This window comes from Salmo salar, chromosome ssa25, assembly GCF_905237065.1.
Source record: "Salmo salar chromosome ssa25, Ssal_v3.1, whole genome shotgun sequence".
Lineage (NCBI taxonomy): Eukaryota > Metazoa > Chordata > Actinopteri > Salmoniformes > Salmonidae > Salmo > Salmo salar.
This window is the reverse complement of record NC_059466.1, coordinates 19,789,417-19,816,270: the sequence shown is the minus strand read 5'-3', so window position 1 is coordinate 19,816,270 and position 26,854 is coordinate 19,789,417. Positions and strand designations below refer to the sequence as shown.

The 26,854-nt window shown below is 43.0% G+C and overlaps 1 protein-coding gene across 3 annotated transcripts in view; it reads right to left on the bottom strand.

The window, feature by feature from the left end:
• The window catches only part of LOC106586301 (tyrosine-protein phosphatase non-receptor type 4), a 95,470-nt gene that overhangs the window by 14,472 nt on the left and 54,144 nt on the right, over positions 1–26,854 (bottom strand). For 2 of the 3 annotated variants that reach the window (XM_014173445.2, XM_014173447.2), the window contains exons 12-26: positions 26,168–26,340; positions 25,470–25,538; positions 24,814–24,948; positions 19,579–19,722; positions 13,483–13,639; positions 9,245–9,328; positions 8,913–8,969; positions 8,016–8,172; positions 7,515–7,681; positions 4,697–4,787; positions 4,524–4,585; positions 4,170–4,316; positions 3,885–4,013; positions 3,257–3,405; positions 1,834–1,969 (exon numbers count right to left, since the gene is read on the bottom strand). In XM_014173445.2, the coding sequence (XP_014028920.2) occupies positions 1,834–1,969; positions 3,257–3,405; positions 3,885–4,013; positions 4,170–4,316; positions 4,524–4,585; positions 4,697–4,787; positions 7,515–7,681; positions 8,016–8,172; positions 8,913–8,969; positions 9,245–9,328; positions 13,483–13,639; positions 19,579–19,722; positions 24,814–24,948; positions 25,470–25,538; positions 26,168–26,340 (1,857 nt within the window). The remainder of the gene's footprint in view (positions 1–1,833; positions 1,970–3,256; positions 3,406–3,884; positions 4,014–4,169; positions 4,317–4,523; positions 4,586–4,696; positions 4,788–7,514; positions 7,682–8,015; positions 8,173–8,912; positions 8,970–9,244; positions 9,329–13,482; positions 13,640–19,578; positions 19,723–24,813; positions 24,949–25,469; positions 25,539–26,167; positions 26,341–26,854) is intronic. The other variant, XM_045707341.1, reaches the window with a different exon arrangement.

Here is a 26,854-nt window from a genome sequence, read left to right as displayed (position 1 = left end):
ATCACACGTCACCATCTGGTTATCCGGTGGATTAATCTGGGTTTGGCGACCTGCCCGAATGCATAGTGCCAACTGTAAACCTTGGTGGAGGAGGAATAATGGTCTCGGGCTGATTTTCATTTTTTGGGCTAGGCCCCTAAATTCCAGTGAAGGGAAATATTAATGCTATAGCATACAATGACATTCTACATGATTCTGTGCTTCCAACTTCGTGGCAACAGTTTGGTGAAGGCCCTTTCCTGTTTCAGCATGACAATGCCCACGTGCACAAAGCGAGGTCCATACAGAAGTGTTTTGTCGAGTTCGTTGTGGAAGAACTTGACTGGCCTGCACAGAACCCTGACCTCAACCCCATCGAACGCCTTTGGGATAAATTGGAACGCCAGCTGTGAGCCAGGCCTAATCGCCCAACATCAGTGCTCAACCTCACTAATGCTCGTGGCTGAATGGAAGCAAGTCCCCACAGCAATGTTCCAACATCTCGTGGAAAGCGTAGAGGCTGTTATGGCAGAAAAACTCCATATTAATGCCCATGATTTTGTAATGAGCTGTTCAACGAGCAGGTGTATACGTACTTTTGGTCATGTAATGTTTTAGTGTTCTGCCTATGATTTTTTTGTTGTTGAATGACTGTTAGGCCACTTCTGGTGACTTTAAAGGACATTCTACGCCAAAATGCATGAAAATGTAATCATGTTATCCTCCTTTGTACTTGACAGTGTTGATGAAATAAGAACGCTATACTAATCTCTTCCACACTTGACATTGGGAGGTGGTACATATATATTAGGAAATACATTACACTGTAGAGCTGGTTAGGATGGAGCTGGGTACAATGGGGTCCGAAATGATTGACACCCCTCACGACTGTATAAAATAAATAATCTAAATACTGACCATTACCAATAACAGGGGACGTTAGCATGTCTTGGGGGTGTGATCTTTCACCTTTGAACACTCCCACTCATCATTATTCACAATTAATTCAGGATTATACATTATCATGGTAGCATCCACATTGTGATTAGAAACATTCTATTCTTAATTGCAGTAAAAGTGACTCAAATTACAACACATTTACCATTCATTGGGCACAAAATAATCTGAAAAAAATATATGTAATGCAACTAACAAGTTTGTAGAGTCACAAGCTTAATGTAGTCATTGTGTGCTAGGAATATGGGACCAATAATAAACGTTTGACTACTCTATTTTTTTAGTATCTTTAGGGGTGTCAATCATTTTTCAGAAAAAAAAGTTTCAAACAATCTTTCTCAGAGCAATTGTATTACTATAAAATAATTTCCCTTTTTTTGCACACAATATAGCTCAGTATTTGAATGACTTATTTCATACAGTCTTTATTGCTTATCTTTATTAAGGTTGTCAACTTCAGACCCCACTGTATATACTATAATGTAGCCAAGACAAGTAAATCTCAACAAGTGTACAAAACAAAATCCTTACACCTACCCTAAAAATGGGAATCTTGAGAGACAATGGCATTGTCATGGCACAAAAGGTCATCACTGGTAGACTGTAACAATGGAAAGTCTACCGTGGACAGTACAACAGGGATGAATAAAAGAGGCATCATATCAGTAGGATTATCCTCTCCTTTCAATTATTAACACTGTACAAGACTACACTGTGCTCCTTTTATTCTAACTCGCCATTCTAGATAAGGCGATGGAGGCAAGTTAGCCGAGAAAAGATAAAGATGAGGAAGATGAGAGAAAAAGAGAAATACAGACAGACGGGAGAGGAAGAGAGAGTGATGAGGATCAAGAGAGGGATAGAAGAGGAGGACGTGGAGAAGAGTGCAGGACTTACAGGTGTCTGAATCATCATGGCTCTCTGGTCCCTCATGGTTCTGACTATGTCTAATGGATAGACGGGCTGACTGCACTCCATCAGGCACAACGCTGTCTCCATGGTGATGAGAACTCCTGTTCGGCCAATCCCCGCACTGCAGGATGACACAGCGGGGGGGCAGAGGAAGAGGTTTCTCTATAAACTCATGACATAATTTCTACCTTTTAAACTATGGAAAATATTTTCCTTGCACATAGCAACACACAACGATATGTTTATGGAATTAAAACTAGATTAGAATAGAGAAATATCCCCATCACTGGGTGCTATACAGTACTACATTCATTCCAGTGTGTTGTTGGGGCATGTCGTGGCTGAGTCCGATAACTTGGCTTGAGTAAGGCCTGAGATGTGGATTTATGAAGGTGTGTAGGTGTACATGCAAAGCGTTCTGTGCTGCTGGGCTGTGTACTACAGCAGTGTGTAGGATTAGTGTTTCTGCTGCAGTCATTAAACCCCATAGTAGAACAGTTTATCTATTTACCTAGTCGGCTTGTTGTGCATTCCACGCGAGATGAATGCGCCTCGACAGAAATATTTAAGTTACGAGTGCCATGGGGAGGGAAACATGCATTCTGACAAGCAGTCAAAGCACAATAATTCTTGAAATTGTGAGGAAAAGTTTTAATAGCCTTTGTTAAAAAGATGGGGATCCCAACTCTCCACTCCTAATTTATTTCTCCACTCCTAAATATGTCAAACTGCACCATTTTAAACTCAGAGTTTTTAGCAAAAGTATGTTACCTACCACTCTGCAATTTGTGCAAAGTGAAGAGTGGGGCTAAATGTAACACGGGTCAATTGTAGGGTAACTTGGGGTAAAATGCCATCCTACCTCAAATTAGGCTACTCCTCTCCCTCTTTGTGGATCTGTTTGTCCTACTATACTCCTACATAGTGTTTCCTCTGGCAAAATTTGTAGCAGTGGGAGGAGAAGTTTCTGGAAGAAGGCCCCCTCCCCCAGACAATTTTCATGTAGGACTGAGAAGCTCAATTCTGGTGACTTTTTTGAAAGCACATTCTACTCCAAAATGAGTGAGAACTTGGGTAACTTGGGGGTAATTCTCCACCTGGGGTAACACCCCCTGCCTGTACTTACAGAAACCACTTCATGGCAAAAAATGTTGCTCCAACACTTTCCCTGGTTGCCCCTTCTCTTGCTCAACTAAAAAGTTAGTCTGCTTCATCACAATTTAAGTTACTCAAAAAACTATTTTGAGGGAGAGCGAGACTTGGGCTATAGTCAGATAGAGGGACACTGCAATGAACACAGAGCTGTTTAGTGAAAATATTACATTTTCCTCTTGATTTCCTTGAGTGTTTCTTGCTGTATCAAAGGATGTGTGTGTCTTAGATGTGTGTCATGCATTATGCGCCCTACCTGCAGTGGACCAGCATGGGCTCATCCTTGCCGGTTCTTTTGCTCCGCACCAGGCTGACAAAGTCCAGGAAGTCTGATGAGTCATCTGGGACGCCGTGGTCGGGCCAGGCCACATACTGGATCTGGGTCAACTCCCGGACCTCCTCGCTCTGTCACCATGGCAACACACAGTAAAGTCAGTGCATCATCACCATGACAACAGGGGGGAAAAAAATGTGTAGTCTCGTTATATGGCGTAAAACAATGTGTTTGCCCCTTTAACATCTATCAGTGTCGCCACGCCAACACACAGGCTTCATGTTAATACTGGAAGCCTCGTGGCTGTAGAGGCCAGTCACCATGGCAACATGATACATGCATCACATGAGACCGAAAAGAGAACAGCCCACACAAGTCACCATGGCAACTCAGTGCTGCCGCGCTCATCTTTTAAACGCTTAAAGCGATAGTCCCACTGCTGTGTTTGTAACGCTTTTAATCATTTTAGTACCTGGAAGATAGCCTACTGTATTGAGGAGGACTAGCTGTGAACCACCATTTCTGTATGTTTACTTTGACTTCCAAATAGCTAACATTACATTAGCACTGGTCATTGGGAAAAAACAATGACTTGTGAGCATACTGTTACCTCGAAGTGTGTGAGGGTCATGTCTCGGACCAGGAAAGCAGAGTTGCCCTCCTCAGTGAGACAGGCCACCTGGAAGTGGCCATACGTGGCAGTGCTGTCAGGGTTGGGCCAGTACTGATGACACTTCACCTGTTGGTATAGAGCAACATAAGCCTTTAGCTTCAGCTTAGGAGCCTCAGCCATGGGAGAAGAGGATAAATACATACGTCTTTACCCAGAAATATAATCAAAACATACGGAGACACAGCTGTCTCTCGATCGCAAAGTTGATTGTATGACACGTACCCGTCCCCTCTCCACCTGAGTGGTGAGCATGACCACCACGGAGGAGCCCTGCTCCCAGGTCATCTGCCAGAAGTCTGGGCAAGTGTTGGGCAGCGGGCCCTGGCACGCAATGTACCGGTTGATCAGGCTCGACGCCGGGATCTCCATCTACAGTACAGAGAGGAGTAGAGAAGAATAAGACCTGGGTGTAGGGGTGTATGTTGGGTGTGTGTTGCTGTGGGTATGCAAGTATGTGTCCGTTTTCAGTCTTTGGAGTGGAGACTACACCATCTTGGCCGATAAAAAGCCTATTATAGACCTGCTGAACAAAAACGCCACGGTTGGTGTGGGTGGACTGAGGCGAACAGCACTCACGTTGATGTAATTTGCATTAATGTAGTCATCTGTGCTTTTCAGAATGACCCGCGTTGCGTCGTCTATAAACAGAAGAGGAGAGAGAGAAAGGAGTGGAGTGTGAAATGGTGGGTTAACAGTATTAACACAGATTAACTAAGAAAAGTAGAGTGAACTATGTGTTTGATACTCACAAGGTGAGATGTCTCTGTAGCGGTTTTTGGAAATGTTCTGAGGTAATTTGGCACACAACATTGTCATTCCAGGCCTCTTCCGGTAAAGTTGCTGTGAGAAAAGAATAAGTGTAAAGAAAATATATGATTATATATTTTTTTAATCATGATCTCGGGAAGGTGGTGGGGCAAGGGAAAGTCCGACCTGTCCTGGCAAAAGTGGAGGCCATCAAATCTTCCAGTGCCAGCTTCTCACCAGGAACTGCGCCGATTCTTGGGAATGGCAGGCTACTACCGGGCTTTTTTTTTTTTAAATGTTGTTACAGGCTTTGGTTTTCCCATTTCATATTTCGTGGTTGGACGTTACCACTTGGGCCGCACCTATTGGTGTCAACTCAGTCAGTATGTTACACCTGTGCTGGTTTGTCATCTTGTTAGTGGGAAAGTGTTTCACCTGTGCTGGCGCAGGTGATATTTAAGAGTGGCTGGCCCAGTGCACCAATTGTCTTGAGAGATGTGGAGGGTTAACACCTTTAGTTGTCTTTTAGGTCCCAATTGTTGTTGCTTGTCAACTTTCAGTGAACACCCCATGAGTGTCTTTCAGAACCTCTCCTAAAGCATCCCGTTTTGTTTTGTTACCAGTGACTCTTTGTTAGTTCCCTTTTTTGTTTGAGCTTCTATTTCTGGTTTTCTTGCATGGGAACATAACAAAATTGATCATGTTGTGAGATGGAAGTTACTTTCTGTTGGTTGTGAGCAAACTTGTCCTACAAAAATGGTTTGAGAATGCTTGCTATGTCTTATAGGCCCACATCTTTGGATAAGCTGCTTCCACCTGCTGTGTGTGGAATTTATAAGATGCTGCTAATCTTTAAAATGAACATACATTGATACATTGTATGTGAAGTGCATTAGCAGATAAAGACCAAAACAAAAATATTTGTATAAACCCACTCATTTTCTCAGTGCATAGCGGTATTTTCAGTCTGTGTGCGTGTGCGCATTTCCCTTGCCCCCACACTTTATTTGCATTATTCTACTGTAATAACACAACAGGCCAGAGAAACAGGAAGCTGTTAACCTGTTAGGGCTAGGGGGCAGCATTTGCACGTCTGGATAAAAAAAATGTACCCGATTTAATCTGGTTACTAATCCTACCCAGTAACTAGAATATGCATATACTTATTATATATGGATAGAAAACACTCTAAAGTTTCTAAAACTGTTTGAATGGTGTCTGTGAGTATAACAGAACTCATTTGGCAGGCAAAACCCTGAGACATTTTCTGACAGGAAGTGGATACCTGATGTGTTGTATTGACTTTAAACCTATCCCATTGAAAAACACAGGGGCTGAGGAATATTTTGGCACTTCCTATTGCTTCCACTAGATGTCACCAGCCTTTACAAAGTGTTTTGAGTCTTCTGGAGGGAGATCTGACCGAACAAGAGCCATGGAACGATGATGTCCCATTAGACACCTGGCGCGCGAGTTCATGTTGGGTACCCTCGTTCCAATACGTTATAAAAGAGTATGCATTCGTCCACCTTGAATATTATTCATGTTCTGGTTAAAAAAGGCCCTAATGATTTATGCTATACAACGTTTGACATGTTTGAACGAACGGAAATATATTTTTTCCCCTCGTTCATGACGAGAAGTCCGGCTGGCTTAGATCATGTGCTAACAAGACGGAGATTTTTGGACATAAATGATGAGCTTTTTTGAACAAAACTACATTCGTTATGGACCTGTGATACCTGGAAGTGACATCTGATGAAGAGAATCAAAGGTAATGGATTATTTACATAGTATTTTCGATTTTAGATCTCCCCAACATGACGTCTAGTCTGTATCGCAACGCGTATTTTTCTGGGCGCAGTGCTCAGATTATTGCAAAGTGTGATTTCCCAGTAAGGTTATTTTTAAATCTGGCAAGTTGATTGCGTTCAAGAGATGTAAATCTATAATTCTTTAAATGACAATATAATATTTTACCAATGTTTTCTAATTTTAATTATTTAATTTGTCACGCTGACTTGACTGCCGGTTATTGGAGGGAAACGATTTCCTCAACATCAATGCCATAGTAAAACGCTGTTTTTGGATATAAATATGAACTTGATAGAACTAAAAATGCATGCATTGTCTAACATAATGTCCTAGGAGTGTCATCTGATGGAGATTGTAAAAGGTTAGTGCATCATTTTAGCTGGTTTTAGTGACCCTGTCTTTGAATTGACAAAACATTACACACAACTCTTGTAAATGTACTGTCCTAACATACTCTAAATTTATGCACCACGCTAGCGTGCACCACGGGTGGCACGCTAGCGTCCCACCTAGCCCATAGAGGTTAAGTGTGCCTGATGAAAGACAGGAAGTTATCGGAATGCTGAGAAGAAATTATAAGACCGGTGTTCCTCACCACATTAAACGAGCAGTCGACGCATCAATGAATTAGCATTTTGTTTTAAAGTAAACTACTTCACTTGGCGATTATTTCTCACACAGTGATAGCATAAGTCATTTTCTTCTGTGCCATGAAATAAAGTAAATCATCAATAAAGTTGATATTGTAAAACTTGTTTAAGTCATAGGCTGAATTTCCCTCCAGAAAGTGGTAACCTCCCTTGTGCCCTCGAGGTCAAAACAGAGCAGAAACTAGGGGGCACTATTGCTCTCATCACACATCCAGTCAGCTCAGAAAGACAAAAGAGCAGTGAACAAGACCAACATGAATCGAGGCGCAACCATAAATCACAATAATATTAGGAAAAATTGATGCGAGTATTGCTGACAAAAGCTTTTAAATTTGTAGGTGAGGGGAGGACTCACATCAAACTGGGTGAGTACTCCTCCGCTGACCAGACCCTCCTTCAGGGTGTTAATGGAATCCCTCCAGGCATCCTGGTCCAGCTGAGCGGGGTCCTGGGGAGACTTCTCTGGGATGTACTGAAAGTCTGGCTCAGTCTCCTGCTTCTCCTCCACCACGTCATAGATGGCTGGGGACATAGGGAAGCAACACGGTTAGTTTAGAACAGTGTCAAGAGAAGAACGGCATCCTATATTATTAATGTACAAGTCTAAGGCTCTGCTCAGTTTTAATATTCACACCAGCAAACCACGTAATAATCCATTTATAAGGTATGCATTTTTCTAATTGGAAATCTATAGTGTTGATATTGGAAGGTAGCCTAACTTTTGTTTGGGGTCACCTGTTCTTCGAACCTGTACTGGGATGATTTGGCCTGTTTTAACCTGAGCATTGTAATAATAAACCCAAGGAGATTACTTAATGTAAGTGTAAACATTTAACAAAACAAATCCTCTCCTCACCATTGGGCCTGACCAATAGGATGAGCTCTCCTGAGTGGCTCTCACAGCTGGCCTTGATGAACATGACCACCTGGTCGTGAGTGTGCTCTGAGATATCACGACCGTTGATCAAAACCACCTGGTCACCTTCGTTCAGACGAGGGACACACAGGTCGGCCTGTAGAGGGTTGGAGAAGAATGCAGTCAGAACACAGTTGGGTCAAGTGGTTAGAGTGATACTGGGGAGAATAGACTACAATACTAGGCCTTCATTCATAGAGTAAGTGTCTCAGAGTAAGAGTACTGATCAAGGATCAGGTTTGCCCTGTCCATATCATCCTTCATTATGATCTAAAAGTCAAAACTGATCCTGTATCAGCAGTCCTACTCTGTCTCTGTGACCCTTTGTGAATATGGGCCCCGTAGCAATAGCTTGTGGTAAATTACAACAGAGGACTAACTGTTGTTGGTTCACTTTGACTTCATCAACATCAGAGTAACATCCTGAAGCCTTGTTAGCGGAGCTGTGAATGGACTGCTGCTAAGTGACGTCAAATCAGACCAGTTAATTTACTGAGCTACAGCACAAGTGTGAGTTTACTGTACGACTGGCTCTTCTTACTCCTTGCTCCAAACAATGGAACGTTTCATATGCTGTGTGTGAGAGTCAGAATGAGAGTGAGTGAGAGTGGGAAGAGAGAGCGAGAGGGAGGAGAAAGAGAAATAGCAAGAGAGTGAGACGAGGGGTAGATATACAGAGCGAGAAATAGAGAAAGAGAAATGTGAGAAATTCAGTGTGAGTGAGAGGGTGGAAGTGATAGAACAAGTGAGAGGTTGTTTGATTATCTCATAGAGGACAACATGAGTATGTGTACTGTAAATATATGGGGTGTTGCTAGTGATGGGTTTTTAACATACGGATGTCCCAGGGGCCACACGAGACACAATGACAGGCATCTTCTGATCAGCTCCACCCTAAAACCAAGGCAATGGAGAGGGGTAAATAATCTGCCTATTATCCGGAGTGATTTACAGGAGCAATTTGGGTTCAGTGTATTGCTCAAGAGCACAACAGACTTTTCACCTAGTCGGCTCGGGGATTCGAACCAGCAACCTTAGGGTTAGTGGCCAAACGCTCTTAAACGCTAAGCTACCTGCCGCCCTATATAGGATCAGTATTAGTAGGGCCAGGAGATTACCCTCTGGGCGCATGTTACGGCATATAATTATACTGTAGGCAGAGGTCTCACCTTGACATTGAAGCCAAATCGTCCACTATCATCCGGCCTTATCTTGAGCAAAACCAGATTGTCGTGAGAGACAACACCATTCAGCTGTAGAGGAAGAGACAGAGATGTGTTAATACATGTCTACATTGGAAAGGCGATCACAGCCTAAAGAGCTTCTGAAGGGCCTAGAGTTCTTCAGAGGTCACAAGGTCAAGAAAGCCTCCTGGCCTTTGTTTTAAATCATTTCCTTACAACTGAATTAACCCATTGTGGAACATCATGAAAACCATGAACAGTAAATGTGGCAGGCAGCCAGGGTGGTTCAAAGGCTTACACCCCAAAAGTCTACAGCCCAAAAGCCTGTTTTAGCATGGGTAGCACCATTGAGGACTTTCACCATTTTGAAGTAGTCAAGTGGGTGGGAAATGCTATGGGTTAAAGATCACATAAGTGTAGATTGATGGATGCCTTGTTAACTGCCAATATAATAGAAAATAATGAAATAAACAAAGTATATTGAAAGCAGGTGCTTCCCCACAGGTGAGTTAATTAAGCAATTAACATCACATCATGCTTAGGGTCATGAAAAAAATGGTGGGCAGACCATTATTTTGTCTACCATGGCTATGCCCCCATAGGATGAAAATGCCCACATCCAGAGGGAACGAGTGGTAGTGCTGAGCGATTAGTGCTTTTGTAATGTCGGCTTGGTTTCGGTTCGATTATTAAAAAAAATTAACAATTACGGTTTTTGATTTTGGTTACGATTTAAAAAAATTAAAAATACATTAAAGTGGAACGTACAGCATTTTATCCACAAATCTTATTAAAATCTGTTCATATACACCCCCAGGAAGAATGACACTGTCAAAAGAATTCTGAAATATGGTAATTCACGTTTTCATAAATTCTTAAATATTTGGGAATTACATACAGTGCATTCGGAAAGTATTCAGACCCCTTGACTTTTTCAACATTTTGTTACATTACAGCCTTAATCAAAAATGTATTGAATACCCCCCCATCTTCGCTGTGTGCTTAGGGTCGTCGTCCTGTTGGAAGGTAAACCTTCGCCCCAGTCTGAAGTCCTGAGCACTCTGGAGCAGGTTTTTAAATCAAGGATCTCTGTACTTTACTCAGTTCATCTTTCCCTCAATCCTGACTAGACTCCCAGTCCCTTCCACTGAAAAACATCCCCACAGCATGATGCTGCCACCACCATGCTTCACCGTAGGGTTGGTGCCAGGTTTCCTCTAGACGTGACGCTTGGCGATTCAGGTAAAAGAGCTCAATCTTGGTTTCATCAGACCAGAGAATCTTGTTTCTCATTGTCTGAGAGTCTTTAGGTGCCTTTTCACAAACTCCAAGCAGGCTATCATGTACCTTTAACTGAGGAGTGGCTTCCATTTGGCCAATCTACCATAAATGCCTGATTGGTGGAGCACTGCAGAGATGGTTGTCCTTCTTGAAGGTTCTCTCATCTCCTCAGAGGAACTCTGGAGTGCTGTCAGAGTGACCATCCGGTTCTTGGTCACCTCCCTCACCAAGGCCCTTCTCCTTTGATTGCTCAGTTTGGCCAGGCAGCCAGTTCTAGGAAAAGTCTTGGTGGCTCTAAACTTCTTCCATTTAAGAATGGAGGCCACTGTGTTCTTGGGGACCTTCAATGATGCAGACATTTTTTGGTAACCTTCCCCAGATCTGTGCCTCGACACAATCTTGTCTCGTAGCTCTACGGACAATTCTTTCAACCTCATAGCTTGGTTTTTTCTCTGACATGCACTATCAACTGTGGGACCTTATATAGACAGGTGTGTGCCTTACCAAATCATGTCCAATCAATTGAATTTTCCACAGGTGGACTCCAATCAAGTTGTACAAACATCTCAAGGATGATCAATGGAAACAGGATGCACCTGAGCAACATTTCAAGTCTCAGCAAATGGTCTGAATACATATGTAAATAAGTAAAAAAAAAAAAAATGTATTATACATTTGCAAACATCTCACATTCTCACTTTGTCATGCAAACAAGCCATTTGCCACACACGCCTGCCATCATTCACTTTAAACTGGACTGTGTGTTTACAGGCAGCTGCAACAGAGTGACTTTAGATCATTACAACACATTCGCCAAAAGCCACAAAATACACCTGAATGGATTTCTGCAAATATGTAAACACCACGGGAGTCCTCTTACATTTGGGAACTTTACAATCCTATTGATCAAACAACCATGAGATAGTAGGCTCTCTTTCCCTCAGTTATGAACATCAACAAGACCAAAAACTAATGCTAGCCAGAGCAAGATGAGCTAAAATATAACAGAGGAACATTAGATAAACCATCTCAAATGTGCACTGATAAACAATGGGGAATTGTAGCCTACTCGTCCTTCTGCAGCTTGCCTTCCTGGCTAAAGTTGGCTAGCTTGCTATAGCTACTTCCAAACACAAATTATAGAACACCTCACTGACCATTTTACTCGCCCTAGCAGAGCTGGTTAACTAGGCTGTTTACATGTAATCTAGAGCGTTTGTGACTAACAAATCATTTTATTACCTACGTTTACTGACACCGGTCATATTCAGCAGGTGTTGCGCATCCGTAAATGCATCAGTTATTCTGTGCTCTGGGACACTAAAGAAGACAGTGCTCTGAAATCGGAGTAGATAGCATATCTCTTGCGTTCGCAAATTCGCTCTAAATGGATAATAGTCGTTCAAGTTCTTGCTAGGTAACCAAATGACACCTGCATCTCTAGCTGGGTATTGCCACCAAAAAATAACGATATCGGGAAAAGTCATTCACTCACCACTCCTTCAATTAAAAACCCTCCTAGCAGCTAGCTAGCTAATGTTAGACTGTGTTTTTTTGCTTGCTACGTAAATAGATACGCTAGCCTATTAGCCATGTTATGACTGACTTGTGGTCATTGCGCTTACTAGTTTGATTGTATTGACATTCCCAGCCTTAGTTACATTCGTCTGTTTCTGTCCAAAATATTAAGTAATTGAAACTGAAAAAGTGCATCCCGAATGGAGGCAGCAAACAATGCACTAGGCCATGTGATTTACAACCTGATAGTAAAAAAATTTTGGACTACCAACAAATGCATTGGTGGATTATATTAAATCATGCATTGAACTGCATTCCATCTATTCCGCCAGCAATGCCTTCGTGTGCACCATGGAAACACTGAGTCAAATAAAACCTATTATAAAAACCTCATACAAAGTTGGTTTTGTAGCACAAATTGGGAATTTGATATTTTTGACTTGATATTATGATTGTCTGTTTTATATCCTCAAAAAAAAAGCACTGCATTATGTGGGTTTAATGCTGTAACACAGAATAAAACAATTACTAAAAGTCCCATGATGGTAGTGACTGCCTATTACTGCTCATCACTTAACCATCATTTATTTACATGACTTTTACACTTTAATAAAATACTTGTTTTATTTGATGACTTTATTTCATTCCCAGTCATCTCTATAGAGCTGCTGCCTATACTGTCTGACAAATCACTATTTTAGTAGTTCTTCAAAGTAAATAAGGCATACTTTTATGACTGCTGAATATCAACCTTCAAATCAATTAGATCATGTACTTTCAAGCTCAAAGCAACTGCTTTCTATCCCTCTCGATCAAGCGTTCTCTCGTCTCTTTCTGCTCCGCACAGACCAGAAAAATTTAAGCAGGCGCGCAATGGATCATGGTCATTATAGTTAATTACCAATTTTTTTGTACAAAACTGTAGAATATTGGCCTGTTGGAATTCCCAACTACTTCGCACAGTTCAGGCTTCATTCGACTTATCTCTACAGAAACTGCACATCGAGCTCACAGATAAAAATCTAACGAAATGGAATTCAAATAATTGAACGCACGTTGGTCAATTAGTAAAAAAAAAAAAAGAATAATAACGTTTGTTAATAAGTTTAAAAAAGTATCTCTCGGTACTAACGAGTGGTCACTGAATGGCTTGATGAGCAATTCAATTGAACACTTATGGGAGACTCTGGAGCAGCGCCTGAGACAACGTTTTCCACCACCATCAACAAAACACAAAATAATGGAATTTCTTGTGGAAGAAGGGTGTCGCATTCCACCAAAAGAGTTCCAGACACTTGTGGAATCTATGCCAGGGTGCATTGAAGCTGTTCTGGCTCGTGGTGGCCCAACGCCCTATTAGGACACTTTATGTTGGCGTTTCCTTTATTTTGTCAGTTACCAGTAAATCTATGGGGTGGTCTTACCGTGGATTTGTCGGTTGCCATGGGGATATCGTACATCTCATTGATGTGGTTGTCTAGGAGACTCTGCTGGGAGTGGTCCTGGATCATCTGGCTCAGGTTCTTCCTGGACTGTTTGGGAGGCAGTGCCGGGGGCTGACCATCTACTGTCTCTGGGGATCTGTAGAGAGAGACAATGTTAGCTAATTGTACCGTACCTTCTGTCTGTCAGTCAGTGAAGTCCATTATCCTTTTTCAAGATAAGACACGTTCCATTTCCTAAAATCCAACAGAACTCAGTAAGCCATTGAGCGAATCAGAGCTTCTGGTTTAGCCGAGACTCCAGTTGCCCCTGTGGCCATTAGCCAATAGCAAAGCAGAGCTGCTACAGTACATTCTCTAACAGGGAGACACAGTGGGTGGGTGTTATTCTGTGTACCCATAGTCATACATGCATACATACAGCTGAAGACGGAAGTTAACATACACTTAAGTTGGAGTCATTAAAGCTTGTTTTTCAACCACTCCACACATATCTTGTTAACAAACTATAGTTTTGGCAAGTCGGTTAGGATATCTAATTTGTGCATGACACAAATAATTTTTCCAACAATTGTTTACAGACATATTATTTCACTTAGAATTCACTGAATCACAATTCCAGTGGGCCAGAAGTTTACATACACTAAGTTGACTGTGCCTTTAAACAGCTTTGAAAATTCCAGAAAATGATGTCATGGCTTAAGAAGCTTCTGATAGGCTATTTGACGTCAATTGGAGATGTACCTGTGGATGTATTTCAAGGCCTACCTTCAAACGCACTGCCTCTTTGCTTGACATCATGGGAAAATCAAAAGAAATCAGCCAAGACCTCAGAAAAAAAAAAAACTTGTAGACCTCCACAAGTCTGGTTCATCCTTGGGAGCAATTTCCAAACGCCTGAAGGAACCACGTTCATCTGTACAAACAATAGTACGCAAGTATAAACACCATGGGACCACGCAGCCATCATACCGCTCAGGAAGGAGACGTGTTCTGTCTCCTAGAGATGAACATACTTTGGTGCAAAAAGTGCAAATCAATCTCAGAACAGCAAAGGACCTTGTGAAGCTGCTGGAGGAAACAGGTACAAAAGTATCTATATCCACAGTAAAACGAGTCCTAAATTGACATAACCTGAAAGGCCGCTCAGCAAGGAAGAAGCCACTGCTCCAAAACCGCCATAAAAAGCCAGACTACAGTTTGCAATTGCACATGGGGACAAAGATGGTACATTTTGGAGAAATGTACTCTGGTCTGATGAAACAAAAATAGAACTGTTTGGCCATAATGACCATGTTATGTTTAGAGGAAAAAGGGGGAAGCTTGCAAGCCGACGAACACCATCCCAACCGTGAAGCATGGGGGTGGCAGCATCATGTTGTGGGGGTGCTTTGCTGCAGGAGGGACTGGTGCACTTCACAAAATAGATGGCATCATGAGGGAGGAAAATGATGTGGATATATTGAAGCAACATCTCAAGACATCAGTCAGGAAGTTTAAGCTTGGTCGCAAATGGGTCTTCCAAATGGACAATGACCCCAAGCATACTTCCAAAGTTGTGGCAAAATGGCTTAAGAACAACAAAGTCAAGGTATTGGAGTGGCCATCACAAAGCCCTGACCTCAATCCTATAGAAAATGTGTAGGCAGTAGAGGTCGACCGATTAATCGGAATGGCCGATTAATTAGGGCCGATTTCAAGTTTTCATACCAATCGGAAATCGGTATTTTTGGACGCCGATTTGGCCGATAATTTTTTATTATTATTAGTATTATTTTTAGACCTTTATTTAACTAGGCAAGTCAGTTAAGAACACATTTTCAATGACGGCCTAGGAACGGTGGGTTAACTGCCTTGTTCAGGGGCAGAACGACAGATTTTTACCTTGTCAGCTCAGGGATTCAATCTTGCAACCTTACGGTTAACTAGTCCACCTGCTTTACATTGCACTCCACAAGGTTACGCGAATGCAGTAAGAAGCTAAGGTAAGTTGCTAGCTAGCATTAAACTTATCTTATAAAAAACAATCAATCATAATCACTAGTTAACTACACATGGTTGATGATATTACTAGTTTATCTAGCCTGTCCTGCATTGCATATAATCGCTTAGGTACACGTTGCTCCAACCATAAACATCAATGCCTTTCTTAAAATCAATACACAAGTATATATTTTTAAACCTGCATATTTAGTTAATATTGCCTGCTAACATGAATTTCTTTTAACTAGGGAAAATGTGTCACTTCTCTTGCTAACAGAGTCAGGGTATATGCAGCAGTTTGGGCCACCTGGCTCATAATATCCTAACAAAACGATGCCAACGAAACGACTGTACCCAACCATAAACATCAAGCAACAGAAGTTATTTTAAAGACTAAAAAGGAAGTAGCAAAAACACAGGCCTGGCTCGTTGCGAACTAATATGCCAGAATTTTACGTAATTATGCCATAACATTGAAGATTGTGCAATGTAACAGGAATAACGTTTTGTTTTCGAGATGATAGTTTCCGGATTCGACCATATTAATGACCTAAGGCTAGTATTTATGTTATAATTAAGTCTATGATTTGATAGAGCAGTCTGACTGAGCGGTGGTAGGCACCAGCAGGCTCGTAAGCATTCATTCAAAATAGCACTTTCGTGCATTTTGCCAGCAGCCCTTCGCAATGCATTGTGCTGTTTATGACTTCAAGCCTGTCAACTCCCGAGATTAGGCTGGTGTAACCCATGTGAAATGGCTAGCTAGTAAGCCGGGTGCGCGCTAATAGCGTTTCAAACGTCACTCGCTCTGAGACTTGGAGTAGTTGTTTCCCCTTCCTCTACGTGGGTAACGCTGCTTCGAGGGTGGCTGTTGTCGATGTGTTCCAGGTTCAAGCCCAGGTAGGAGCGCGGAGAGGGATGGAAGCTATACTGTTACACTGGCAATACTAAAGTGCCTATAAGAACATCCAATAGTCAAAGGTATATGAAATACAAATCGTAGAGAGAGAAATAGTCCTATAATTCCTATAATATCTACAACCTAAAACATCTTACCTGGGAATATTGAAGACATGTTAAAAGGAACCACCAGCTTTCATATGTTCTCATGTTCTGAGCAAGTAACTTAAACGTTAGCTTTTTTTACATGGCACATATTGCACTTTTACTTTCTTCTCCAACACTTTGTTTTTGCATTATTTAAACCAAATTGAACATGTTTCATTATTTATTTGAGGCTAAATAGATTTTATTGATGTATTATATTAAGTTAAAATAAGTGTTCATTCAGTATTGTTGTAATTGTCATTATTACAAATAAAAATGAAATTACAAAAATCTGCCGATTAATCGGTATCGGCCTTTGCGGGTCCTCCAATAAATTGGTATCGGTGTTGAAAAATCATAAATCGGTCGACCTCTAGTAGGCAGAACTGAAAAAGTGTGTGCAAGCAAGGAGGCCTACAAACATGACTCAGTTACACCAGCTCTGTAAGGAGGAATGGGCCAAAATTCACCCAACTTATTGTGGGAAGCTTGTGGAAGGCTACCCAAAATGTTTGACCCAAATTAAACAATTTAAAGGCAATGCTACCAAATACTAATTGAGTGCATGTAAACTTCTGACCCACTGGGAATGTGATTTATGTGCCGCTTCCACGTTGTGGTGTTTATTTCTGATAGTTTTCAAAACCTATGAAGATGTCCATTGAATGCAGATATGCAATTTGTTGACACCACAACACAGTACAGACTAGGATACACATTATCCCAAAAGCGACGCAATAGAAATGTCTTAAATCAGCTGCTCTGTTTTGCTTGTTTACAGCAGGTAACTTCAGAATTTCACCACAAACATTTAGAGAATAAAGGCTCCAACATGGCAGCCGTGCTAAAACCTGGCTGAACTCTATATACAGTATATGGCTCTTTGTGTACCTAACCCGCCTAGTCACAGTGGGGGTGTGTTATAGTGTACCTAACCATCCTAGTCATTCAACCACAGAATTCGCAGGAGGCCCAGGGTGAGTAGAGGCCAGTCACAGCACATTGTCTTTGTTTAGCGTCCTGTATGCCGGGCTGGTGTCACAACACAGGAGACACTGGCCTGGTCCGGAGGGGGACCCTGCAGGAAGGACAGACAGGCCTCTCCAACCTAAACAGACACTATGCTGACATCAGCCACAGGGCTGGGGGGAGGGAGAGACGGGCAGGACTACTGCTTACTGACCACACTAACACAACGTAACACACTTTATCAAATACTAGTTTAAGCTCGAGTATCTTGGTCTGAAATGTTGGTTAGCTTTACAAAAACAGATGGGTGTATTCCGCTAATTACATCAAGACAATAAGTTATAACATGCTACAATTGCGGTCCTTTTTCACAATGACTGTAAAGTCAGGGAAAGTTCAATATTCTCTTTATTCTTTAAAGGACAGTCTAGGGTCAGCCGCCTTTCAAGTGACAGTGTAGTGGGATGTTTTCCTGGTTTACAGATCAGGTTGTAGGGGGGGGGTATTACATGACCTGGTTGCTATGCTTTGGTTTCAACCGCCTGAAACCTTATCCTCACTGAGCTAAGGCTACGTGACAGGGAATATGGTTGTTTTTATGTTTATTTTTGAGAGAGCAGAAGAGAGAATCTATGTGCGTGTGTGTGTGTCACCGGATATAGCAATAAATGTGAGCAGGTGGTTATGTCATCTTCTGGGTCAGTGACAAAAGAGATGAGCAAATGGCTTGGCACGGAATGTGGGTGCGTGCAAGTGTGCCTGTGTGTGTGAAAGCAGAAATGAAATAAGAGCGAAATAGGGAGGGAAAGTATATATGGTGAGTGTAGGCATGTTTGTGTGCATATGCATACTTTAAATAGGGATTATGTAAGTGTCAGAACTATTCCCTTCATTTCCAGTACAGGTGCAGTATCTGTACTAATGCTGGTGACATAGTTATTGGTAAGATAACACAGCAGAACATATAAAAACCATTCCAGCTCTAAGATAAGACAGAAACATATGGAGACTCCGACAGACAGGCTATTAATCGTCCTCCACTCCTAGTGGCACTTAGCCAATCTAGCCTAATAATAAACAGTTACTGGAACTCTGAAAGGCATCTCGAAGAACATAACAGCCAAAAGAACTGGAGTACAGGGTTGGCTGAAGGTTGAGGTTGGGATGACGAGCAGAGGGACGACAGAGGGTGGGAGCGGGACAGGGTGAGGCCAGAGCTGGGTTTACAAGTTGAACATAGCCCCACTCATCAGCGCAATCCAACCCTAGTAGCCCAGTGGTTAGGCTACTCTCAGATGTCAGTGGACCAACACTGCAGTAGACTAGAGCCACGGGCATTTTGACCTATGAGGGTTATACGGCTCCCAGTCAGACAGGCCAAAGGCATTATTATTGTTACTAGTACGGTGTGGATCACCCCCCCCCCCCACCCCCATCCCAGCCCTGCCGAACCCCCTTCATGCCCCCAGAGCTGTAAACACTTCACTTTTTTACAGCCCGTGTTCAAAGTCTCTGTTTCCATTTAAGCCCATTAAATGACATTTGGGAAAGGGTGTGAACTGTAATTGTAAGCCACAGACCACAGGCTAACCGTTAAAAATCAGCTGTTTCAGCAGTCGGAGTAGACAGCATGGCACTGGAACTGTCAAGTCCTATTTAATGTGGCTCCCATAGATTTTTAGACAGCGGCTTTAGTGGGGACTTTAACAGTGGAATCTATGCACTGTCACCAACTTTCATCCTCATTAACAACTATAGTGGTGTTGTTTTGGGAGGGAGCTGGTGAGAGACCTTCCATTATAATGTTTGAGTCTTTTCTGAGCACAAACATATTGTTTCAGTGTAGGCCTAGTCTCTTGTACCGGGCTATAACTAGGGGCCAGAGTTGTTCCTGGTCAGATCATGCAGTCATGTCAACAGGGCTACTCATAACCACCACCTCTCTCATCTTCCTCACTACTGCAGTGTGTCCAGTATCCACAAGGGGTCAGACTTACAAGTGGAGTCCAGTCTGATGCAGTTGCCTTGAGTGGATGAGGCTGACTCGTGATTGGGGTGAGAGTGTGGTAGCAGACTTACGGGGTAGAGTCGGCCTGGGTAGAGGACGCGAATTTGTGATTGGAGAAGACAGGGAGGCTGGGCGAAGCGTGAATCACATGGTCCACCAGGTGCCCAACCGACGACGGCCGCATCCTTGTCCCTTCCTGTATGAACGAGTTCCGGCTGCACGCATACACACAAATCGGTGGTGAGGAGGATTGTGTGTGTGATCAAAGCAATTGAATGTACGCTATCCACAGTTGGAAAACTTATACTTTATTTGGATTCTATGATGTTTTGTCCAGCTCTCTGATACATTTGAATGTGTATAATTCCTTTCACTCATGCAATGAAATGTGTCAGTACCATTACCGAAGGTATTGGAACTGGAATTCCCTCACAATGTACAGTGCATTCGGGAAGTATTCAGTCACCTTGACTTTAGCTGCATTACGTGTTACGTTACAGCCTTATTCTAAAATTGATTAAATCCCCTCAATCTACACACAACACCCAATAATCACAAAGCAAAAACAGGTTTTTGCAAATGTATTCAAAATAAAAAATCACATTTACACAAGTATTCAGACCCTTTACTTAATACTTTGTTGAAGCACCTTTGGCAGATCCTCTCAAGCTCTGTCAGGTTGGATGTGAAGCCACTCCTACATTGTCTTGGCTGTGTGCTTAGGGTCGTTGTCCTGTTGGAAGGTGAACCTTCACCCCAGTCTGAGGTCCTGAGCACTCTGGAGCAGGTTTTCAAGGATCTTTCTATACTTTGCTCCGTTCATCTTTCCCTCGATCCTGACTAGTTTCCCAGTCCCTGCCACTGAAAAACATCCCCACAGCACGTGCAACCATGTTTCACCTTAAGGATGGTGCCAGGTTTCTTCCAGACGTGACGCTGAGCATTCATGCCAAAGAGTTCAATCTTGGTTTCATCAGACCAGAGAATCTTGTTTCTCATGGTCTGAGAAACGTTAGGTGCCTTTTGGCATACTCCAAGTGGGCTGTCATGTGCCTTTTACTGAGGAGTGGCTTCTGTCTGGCCACACTACCATAAAAGCCTGATTGGTGGAGTGCTGCAGAGACAGTTGTCCTTCTGGAAGGTTCCCCATCTCCACAGAGGAACTCTGGCCCTCTGTCAGAGTGACCATTGGGTTGGTCAACTCCCTGACAAAGGCCCTTCTCCTTCGATTGCTCAGATTGGCCAGGAGGCCAACTCTAGGAAGAGTCAAGGTGGTTCCAAACTTTCATTTAAGAATGATGGAGGCCACTGTGTTCTCGGGGACCTTCAATGCTGCAGAAACTTTTTTGCACCCTTCCTCAGATCTGTGCCTCAACACAATCCTGTCTCGGAGCTCTAAATCAAATGAAATTGTATTGGTCACATACACATATTATTGCGGGTGTAGCGAAATTCTCCAACGGCGCAGTAGTATCTATCAATTCACAACAACACACACAAATCTAAAAGTAAAAGAATGGAATTAAGAAATATATCAAATATTGCCATTGACTAAAATACAGTAGAATCAAATACAGTATATACATATGAGGTGAGTAAAGCAGTATGTAAACATTAATATTATTTAATTGTTCCATTATTAAAGTGGCCAGTGATTCCAACTGTGTACAGTTGAAGTCTGAAGTTTACATACACCGAGGTTGGAGTCATTAAAACTCATTTTCAACCAATCCACAAACTTACTGTTAACAAACTATAGTTTTTGCAAGTCGGTTAGGACATCTACTTTGTGCATGACAAGTCATTTTTCCAACAATTGTTTACAGGCATATTATTTCACTTATAATTCACTGTATCACAATTCCAGTGGGTCAGAAGTGTACATACACCAAGTTGACTGTGCCTTTAAACAGCTTGGAAAATTCCAGAAAATGATGTCATGGCTTTCGAAGCTTCTGATAGGCTATTTGACATAATTTGAGTCAATTGGAGGTGTACCTGTATTTCAAGGCCCATCTTCAAACGCAGTGCCTCTTTGCGTGACATCATGGGAAAATCAAAAGAAATCAGCCAAGACCTCAGAAAAAAAAGGGGAGACCTCCACAAGTCTGGTTCATCCTTGGGAGCAATTTCGAAACGCCTGAAGGTACCACGTTCATCTGTACAAACAATAGTACGCAAGTATAAACACCATGGGACCACGCAGCCGTCATACCGCTCAGGAAGGAGACGCGTTCTGTCTCCTAGAGATGAATGTACTTTGGTGTGAAAAGTGCAAATCAATCCCAGAACAACAGCAAAGGACCTTGTGAAGATGCTGGAGGAAACAGGTACAAAAGTAACTATATCCACAGTAAAACGAGTCCTAAATTGACATAACCTGAAAGGCTGCTCAGCAAGGAAGAAGCCACTGCTCCAAAACCGCCATAAAAAAGCCAGACTACGTTTTGCAAATACACATGGGGACAAAGATGGTACATTTTGGAGAAATGTCCTCTGGTCTGATGAAACAAAATAGAACTGTTTGGCCATAATGACATCGTTATATTTGGAGGAAAAAGGGGGAAGCTTGCAAGCTGAAGAACACCATCCCAACCGTGAAGCACGGGGGTGGCAACATGTTGCGAAGGTGCTTTGCTGCAGGAGGGACTGGTGCACTTCACAAAATAGATGGCATCATGAGGGAAGAAAATGATGTGGCTATATTGAAGCAACATCTCAAGACATCAGTCAGGAAGTTAAAGCTTGGTCGCAAATGGGTCTTCCAAATGGACAATGACCCCAAGCATACTTCCAAAGTTGTGGCAAATGGCTTAAGGACAACAAAGTCAAGGTATTGGAGTGGCCATCACAAAGCCCTGACCTCAATCCTATGGAACATTTGTGGGCAGAACTGAAAAGCATGTGCGAGCAAGGAGGCCTACAAACCTGACTCAGTTACACCAGCTCTGTCAGGAGGAATGGGCCAAAATTCACCCAACTTATTGTGGGAAGCTTGTGGAAAAAGGAAAAAAAGCTGAAATCAATCTTTCTTTCCACTATTATCATGACATTTCACATTCTTAAAATAAAGTGGTGATCCTAACTGACCAAAGACAGGGAATTTTTACTAGGATTAAATATCAGGAATTGTGAAAAACTGAGTTTCAATGTATTTGGCTAAGCTTCCGACTTCAACGTATATAGGGCAGCAACCTAAAAGGTGTCGTGTTGTGTAACCGGGTGGAAGCCAGCTAGTGACGGCCTTGAGATAGCTGTTTTTCAGTTTCTCGGTACCTGCTTTGATGCACCTGTACTGACCTCGCCTTTTGGTTGATAGTGGCGTGAACAGGCCGTGGCTCGGGTGGTTGATGTCCTTGATCTTCTTGGCCTTCCTGTGACATTTGGTGCTGTAGGTGTCCTGGAGGGTAGGTAGATTGCCTCCGGTGATGCGTTGGACAGACCGCACCACCCTTGCGGTCTGTGCAGTTTCGGTACCAGGTGGTGATATAGCCCAACAGAATTATCTCAATTGGGCATCTGTAAAAGTTTGTGAGGGTTTTAGGTGACAAGCCAAATTTCTTCTGCATCCTGAGGTTGAAGAGGCGCTGTTGCACCTTCACCACACTGTCTGTGTGGGTGGACCATTTCAGATCGGCGTACACATTCCTGACGAATAACTTTAAGCTTTCCACCTGCTCCACTGCGGTCCCGTCGATGTGGATAGGGGCGTGCTCCTTCTGCTGTTTCCTGAAGTCCACAATCAGTAACTTTTCTTTGAGGTTGGTTGAGAGGTTATTTTTGTGGCACCACTCTCCCAGGGCACTCACCTCCTCTCTGTTGGCTGTCTCGTCATTGTTGGTAATCAGGTCTACTACTGTTGTGTCGTCTGTAAACTTCATGACTGAGTTGGAGGCGTGAGTGGCCACACAGTCATGTGTAAACAAGGAGTACAGGAGGGGGCTGAGCACGCACCCTTGTGTAGCCCCTCTGAGGATCAGCGAAGCGGAGGTGCTGTTTCCCACATTCACCACCTAGGGGGCGGCCCGTCAGAAAGTCCAGGACGCAGTTGCACAGGGCGGGGTTCAGATCCAGGGCCCCGAGCTTAACGATGAGCTTGGAGGGTACTATGGTGTTGAATGCTGAGCTATAGTCAATGAACAGCATTCTTACATAGGCATTCCTCCTGTCCAGATGGGATAGGGCAGTCTGCAGGCGATTGCATCGTCTGTGGATCTATTGGGGTGTCAGGTAGAGGTAATAGGATCCTTAACTAGCCCCTCAAAGCACTTCATGATGACAGAAGTGAGTGCTATGGGGTGACAGTCATTTAGTTCCATTACCTTTGCTTCATGGGAATAATAGTGGAAATCTTCCAACGTCCCCACAGTGACCGTACATACATTTCCCAACCAGAAGCCATGTATTATAGGCAACATCCGCACCGAGCTAAAGGCTAGCGCTGCTTTCAAGGAGCGGGATCCTAATTCAGAAGCTCATAAGAAATCCTGCTATGCCCTCAGACGAACCATCAAACAGGCAAAGTGTCAATACAGGACTAAGATTGAATCCTACTAGACCAGCTCTGATGTTCGTCGGATGTGGCAGGGCTTGAAAAATATCACAGACGACAAAGGGAAACGCAGCCACGAGCTGCCCAGTGACGTGAGCCTAACAGATGAGCTAAATGCCTTTTATGCTCACTTCGAAGCAAGCAACACTGAAGCATGCCTGAGAGCACCAGCTGTTCCGGACAACTGTGATCACGCTCTCTGTAGCTGATGTGAGCAAGACCTTTAAACAGGTCAACATTCACAAAGCACCATCAACACCACTGAGCTGCTGGTCTACAGACAAATCCTTTGACCTCAAGGCTTGGTTTTTGCTCTGACATGCACTGTCAAGTGTAGGACCTTAGATAGACAGGTGTGTTCCTTTCCAAATCAATCAATTGAATTGACCACAGGTGGACTTTAATCAAGTTGTAGAAACATCAAGGATGATCAATGGATACAGGATGCACCGGAGCTCAATTTCGAGTCTTATAGCAAAGGGTCGGACTACTTATGTAAATAAGGTAATACATTTGCAAATATTTCTAAAAACCTGTTTTTGCTTTGTCATTATGGGGAAGTGTGTGTAGATTGCTGAGGAAAACAATTAATTTAAACAATTTTAGAATAAGGCTGTAACGCAACAAAATTAGGTAAAGGGGAAGGGGTCTGAATACTTTCCAAATGCACCGTCTGTCTCGCCCTCTCGAAGGTCATGATATGTGGGCATTATATTAGGACATGCAATTATATTAGGACATGTCAGGAACTTACTGGTTAGGGGTTCCGGGTGGGGAGCGTGTGGGCAGGCTCTGGGTCTCCAGCCTCTCGTCTGATAGGCTGTTCCGGCTCACAGCCTCCCAGTCTGTCCCACCCATCAACTTCCTGGCCAGGGGCTTACTGGGAGACCTACTCAGAAAGGAAACACAATCAATCACATGACCGAGCCAAGGAGAAAGTGATACTGCTGACCAATGGGATGGAGGACTGTGTGATAAGGGAGATGGAAAAAAAGGCACCCTATATAGTGCACTACCTTTAACCAGGGCACACAGAGTGCACTAAATAGGGAATAGGGTGCCATATTTGACACAGCCAGAGTTATGAAAAAATCCAGTCTTAAGCCCAGATGTTGATGCTGACTGAGGCCCAAGCTCAGAGATAAAGATATAAGCTGTGAGACTAGGATGTTATGTTTGGCCCATCAACACTAATTCATCCTACATCACCTCCGAGTAGAGGGGCAATAATAAGGCAGTAGATGAATGCTAATTAGCTGGTGCTCGTTCACCATCACTTGACTTTGGGCATTACAGATTTAGGCCGTCTTACTCTTAGAGGACCTTATAGCAGTAACGCGGCCTAACAGATACATTCAGAATGCATCTGTTCATATACATGTACAGACAGTACAGTGGTGCATTATGTACCTGGCGAACACCCGGTCCTTGATCCCCTTCTCTTTGCCATACTGCACCGACTGCACCTCTGTCCTCCCGCTGCAGAGACAACGTTCAAACAACATCCAACTATCATTTAATACCATTCAGCCACATATTACAAACTGCACCTTACTTCCCAACATGTGCTTCAATAATGCATACAAAACTCCTCTCCACTTCGTGTTTCTGTTTCAACCATGTCTCATACTTTTCTCCAAAACCCCGGTTTGTCACAGCACAATCTAGAACGATGAAACGCTGAAGTTTTAGCCCCCTCATCACCCCCACTCACAGCACAGCTCAGAGCAAATATTCAAGTATTTAAATTTCAACAGTGAACAGTTTACATTTGTTTGTACTATTTCTAAACTACATCTGAGAAATGAGTCCATATGAATAATAGAAGAACTCCCTTTTCCCCAAAAAAACTAAAAAGCATTTTGAAAAACAAGCTCAGTTCTGGGGCATGGTTAATAATTCAACTACTTTTCTCCAAGATGAGAGCACGATAGCCAACAGCTAATGTAACTCCCCAAACACTGATGATTGATGGAACCTGTCATTGTGACCTAGCAAACATTGTACCTGTGTTGACATTTCAATGACAGTGTTTTGTGAGGGTTGGTGTGTGTGTGTGTGTGTGTGTGTGTGCATGCTCATGGGTGGCAATGGGGATTTTCGCCTACCAGTAACGGAACTTGGAGCCCAGGGTAAAGTAGTGGGCAAAGAAGTTCTTCTGGGGGGGAACGGGCCGGTCCAGACGGAAGAAGGTGTGGTGTTCTACACAGGTCTTCCATAAGTTCTTACAGGCTCTGTAGTTTACCATGTTAAACCCCAGCAACATCTCCCTGGTCTCATTCTGTAAAAGGAGGGAGGGAGGGGAAAGAGTGGGGAGAGAGAATGACAACAATAATGACAAATGGTAAAGGACATGTTTCCATACCGTACTGTGAGCAATACAGTCCGAGCTGCTGGTATGTAACCGCCTTCCCACAGAGCATTACATTTTTTAGGTCAATAGGCTTTACTGTGTACTATGATTCTCTTTGCACGTTGGGACCTAGGGTTGGAGTCTGTATGTGTGTGTTTAGCATGCCTGAGACTCAAGTAGCAGCAGTGAGGTGTTGAGTCAAGGTCTTGGTCACAGATGGGGGTGGGACAGGCAGCAGGGGGTTAATCCTTATCTGCAGCCACAACATCCCCAGACCCCTCCCTCATCCCCCAGAGGGTTTCCTGATGGCACATGCCACTAGCCATGAAGACATGGTGGTCCCACTTGGGTAATAATGTTCACAGGGACAGCTAATGTTCTGGTACAAGTTCAGCTCATATAGCCTGTGTTAGCCTACAAACAGAAAAAGAAAGCAAAAACA